The 4,238-nt window shown below is 47.0% G+C and overlaps 1 protein-coding gene across 1 annotated transcript; it reads right to left on the bottom strand.

The window, feature by feature from the left end:
- Nucleotides 1-2,170: 2,170 nt before the first annotated feature.
- Nucleotides 2,171-3,766, bottom strand: LOC119298470 (bisdemethoxycurcumin synthase-like). The gene is made up of 2 exons (XM_037575863.1): nt 3,583-3,766; nt 2,171-3,474 (listed from the first exon to the last, which is right to left on the bottom strand). Exons 1-2 carry the CDS (start codon nt 3,764-3,766, stop codon nt 2,459-2,461), a joined length of 1,200 nt encoding a protein of 399 aa, XP_037431760.1. The 3' UTR covers nt 2,171-2,458.
- Nucleotides 3,767-4,238: the final 472 nt, after the last annotated feature.

Raw genomic sequence — 4,238 nt, 5'->3', positions numbered from 1 at the left:
CTACTTTACTGATGATGTAAATTATGATCATGCTATTTGCATGCATATGGTTTTTTACAGCCATACCAGGGGTATTTGTTTCATGAACATTAACTATGGTGTTCTGGAACTTATTGAGTTGTACATGTTTGCACTATTATACATCCCACTTGCTCTTGGTATTTTTCATTGTGCTAGTGCGTGCTAGTAAACATATTGAATGATTTGGATATACTTGTTAGTAAGCATGGCAAGTAGTATGATATATTCCTAGTGATTCTTTTGGATGAACTGTTGTTGAGTTCCAGTAATTATGAATATTTTTTTGTTTACTTGAGACTCAGTCAAGTGCAACATACAAAATCAAACATAATTTTTTTTGTATTAAGCCCATGCAAGAAAGGATTTTCGTTGGTTACTATTTCTTGGGACATTGAGTTCTACAAAGTAGTCCCACTTGTCATGAAATTTTTATCTTATGTATAGATGAAACTCAGTCACATCCAAGAGCAGGGATAATTGCACTTCTAGTTTGCATATAATGTTTTCAGTTTCTTGCATGAAGATTCTCTTTGTTGACGCACGTGCACGCTGTTTGGCATGCATCATGCATCAATAATTTGTAGAAAAGACAGGAATTATGCTAGATCGAATTAGTTTGTCCATCTCTTATTTAAAAGGAATGGTATAACTAGAGTTCTGAAATGGACAATCCTTTTCCATGGATTTCTTTTGGTGTTTGGTTGTTCGTTGAATGGTAAAGCATATCGAATGCATTTCACTTTATAAAAAAATATTTCTCTGAAATGCATATGCATGTGTGTAGTACTAACTATATGTACATTTGGCAATGATGCAACAAAACAGTTGCAACCGTAAATAGCATGCTTTTGTGCACTAGAGAGAGAATGCATGCGAGGTCATCACAAAATTAAATTAGTCATCATATGTGAAATGTGTTACTACTGGAAAAGCTGGAGAGATCATGGCAACAAATATAGCTGGAGTGACTAATGTCAATGTTATTACTCCTCTGTAAAGAAGAGCATTTGGATCACTAAATTAGTGATCTAAACGCTCGAAAATCCGTTGGTGCTCCCTCTCCTGCGCGTGAAAATATTTTTTGAAATGCCAAAAAAGTTCCAACAAAAATTCTGTGTGTTCTTTGTCACATACAAATTTGTAGGCAAAAGGATGAAACATTTTGGCACGTGAAAAAAAGCAAGCAAAATAAACACCAAATGTTACTCTATTTTTCTTTTCACCGGCGAAATACTACTGCTCCGTTTCACATGAAAATTTTCAAGGATGCTTGCGACACTAACACGGACATCTAATTTTTTTTCAGATTTTAAAAAAAAACATTTACTATATATTTTTTATTTACTATTCACGTGGGAGCGCACGCTCCCGCGAGCCAAAACGTCATTATCTTTACGCCACCTTTCATGTTATCTTTCCGCGGAGGCACCTTGGTCTCCAATCTTGAAAAACATCATTATCTAAACGCTCATATGAGCGTTTAGAGAAATGACTTTTTGGCTCCCAGAAGCGCGCGATCCCGCATGAATAGTAAACAAAAAAATAGTAAATATTTTAAAAAAATTCTGAATTAGATGTTCATGTTAGTGTCGCAAACATCCTTGAAAATTTTCATGCGAAACGGAGCAGTGGTGTTTTGCCGATGAAAAAAACAAATTTAGAGTGACATTTTGGGGTAACATCTGGTGTTTTTTTTTGCACAGGCCAAAATATTTCATCTTTTTGTTGGAACTTTTTTGGCATTTCAAAAAATATTTTTGCGCGCAGGAGCGTGTGTTCCCGGGAGCATGAACGGATTTCCAATTCTCTTGCTACTTGCTTGATATTCAAAAACCAAAATATGTAACTATTCTTAGCTTTGAGTTGCAGTCAAGCCCTCCGAGAGGCTGAACTGACACTCATCTTGAGGTTGACGAAGTCACCACAGACGCCTCCGTAGTCGACAGAAACGTCTCCTCTCACTGAACGAACATCGCCCGAAAGACTGAAATAAATCCAAAAAAATATGAGCACCTAACTAGGACAATCCTGGTGGGCTGGTACCACCACAAATAACCTAACCATCTGAGCTAGGCTCAGTTTGCATCTTTTACGTACCTTGATAACATACAGGTGCATATAGCTAGAAAACAAAATATTTGGAGTGCCTTTATATAGGTCTGCATTTTATTTAACCCATTTACTCATTTTTTGAATCATATTACACCCAGGTACATAATTAGGAGTAGCTAGTTTAGTGGGACATGGCTGGACTGAAAGCTTAGGTGCATGACTGACAGAGATATATATGTGACGTGGCCGTCTGCCTTCTTTGACTACTAGTTGGCTGATGACTTGTGCACTTTGTATGGCACACGCGTACACACAAATACGTATACGTATATAAGTAGCCCTGGGATGAATATGGGCACCGGCCGTGGATGGATGGACCATCTAGCTAGCGTGGACAGCGGAGCACCATGGCCTCGATCGTGATTCCCGGTCCGAAGGCCAGCAGTGCACCCCACTCCGGCAGCGGGCTCCGGCCCCGGCGCAGCTCGTCAAGCACGAACACGATCGTGGCGCCGCTCATGTTGCCGTACTCGCGGAGCACATGCCGGCTGGCCGCCAGCTTCTCCGGCTCCAGCATCAGCACCTTGTTTATGTTATCCAGGATCGGACGGCCTCCTGGGTGCACCGCCCAGAAGAGGTCGTTCCACCTCCCGTTCCCATTCCCAGAGCATGGGGATGGCGGAGGAGCAGCACCACCGTCGTCGTCGTCGACAATGGCGCTACGGAATGCGTCGAGAAGGCATTGCTCCACGTTCTGCCCGACGAGCGTGGGCACCTGGATGGCCAGGTGGAAGTCGACGCCGCCCCCGGAGACCCGCATGCCCAGCGCGTGCTCGGTCCTGGGAATCGTGGTCTGCGTGGCGGAGACCATCTCGAAGATCGGGCGCCGCTCGCCGTCGAGGAAAGGGCCGGCCCCGACGACGACGGCGCCCGCTCCGTCCCCGAACAGCGCGTGGCCGACGATGTTGCCGCCGTCGGGCGCTCCGAAGCAGACGAGCGTCATCTCGGAGCAGGCGACGAGGACGCGCGCGCCGCGGTTGTTCTCGGCCAGCTCCTTGGCGAGGCTCAGCGCCCTGCCGCCGCCGTAGCAGCCGTGGAGGCTGAGCATGGTGCGGCTCACCGTGGGGCGGAGGCCCAGCAGCGTGGCCAGCCGGAGGTCGGCGGTGGGGGCCTGGCAGGCGGAGTAGGTGCTGAAGACGAGGTGGGTGATGTCGGCGGTCGGGCGGCCCCACTCGGCGATGGCCTTGGCCGCGGCGCACTGCGCCAGCTTCGGCACGGCGTCGGCTGTCATGTCCACGCGGGTGTCCAGCGACGGCAGCTCCCTGTCGAACAGCTCCGGGTGCGCGGCCAGCGTCTCCTCCGTCAGGTGGAAGTGCCGCCTCTCGATGCCGGATTTTTCGCCTGGAAGAGCAGAATAAGTACAATTCAATTGTTCGTTGGAAAAACATGCATGCATGCATGCAGAGTATGGTCGTTGACGTCCAAAAAGAAACATGGTAGTAGCAGTACAGATTCTCCTGAGCTTCTCCTTGAGTTCAGGGAGGTGGTCGCTGTTGGTGACGCGGAAGAGGTTCTCGGCGAAGACGTCTTGGGGCACTAGGACGCCGGTCGGGTTCGCCGTGCCGATGCCGAGCATGGCCGCGTGCCGCCGCCCGGCCATACCACCGCTGGTTCCGCAGCTTCCCATGGCCATGGCCGATCTTTTGGAAGACTACTACTTGCTGCACGTACGTACTAACGTACGTATGAACTTAGTTGCTTGTGAATCTTCAGGTGAGTGTGTGTCTAAGTGATCCGTCAGGCTCGGGCTTTATAGTAGTGGCTGGCTGCACGAGCAACCACCTGGTCTGCATGTCATTAATGAATCTTCACCTCAGGTGCAGCTTTCGGAGCAGCATCCAAAACGGTTGGGCGGGAATGTTTCGGCCAAGAAATGGGCAAAGCTCAACTCCATTTGGCTCTCACCAATTCCGTGGAAGTGGAAGTGAGTAGGTGAAAATTCCTTAAAGTTCTATCGTAGACATGGGGATTTGAAACAGTTGAGTTTTTTTTTCCGGCAAAACATCTGATCTATTCATCTTTAATCACAACAGTATAACGAACATCAGAAATAATAAAAATTAAATTCGAATCCGTAGACCACCTAACGACGACTACAAACACTG

This window comes from Triticum dicoccoides, chromosome 5A (genome assembly GCF_002162155.2).
Source record: "Triticum dicoccoides isolate Atlit2015 ecotype Zavitan chromosome 5A, WEW_v2.0, whole genome shotgun sequence".
Lineage (NCBI taxonomy): Eukaryota > Viridiplantae > Streptophyta > Magnoliopsida > Poales > Poaceae > Triticum > Triticum dicoccoides.
The sequence above is the reverse complement of the archived record's forward strand: the minus strand, read 5'-3'. Positions and strand labels throughout refer to the sequence as shown.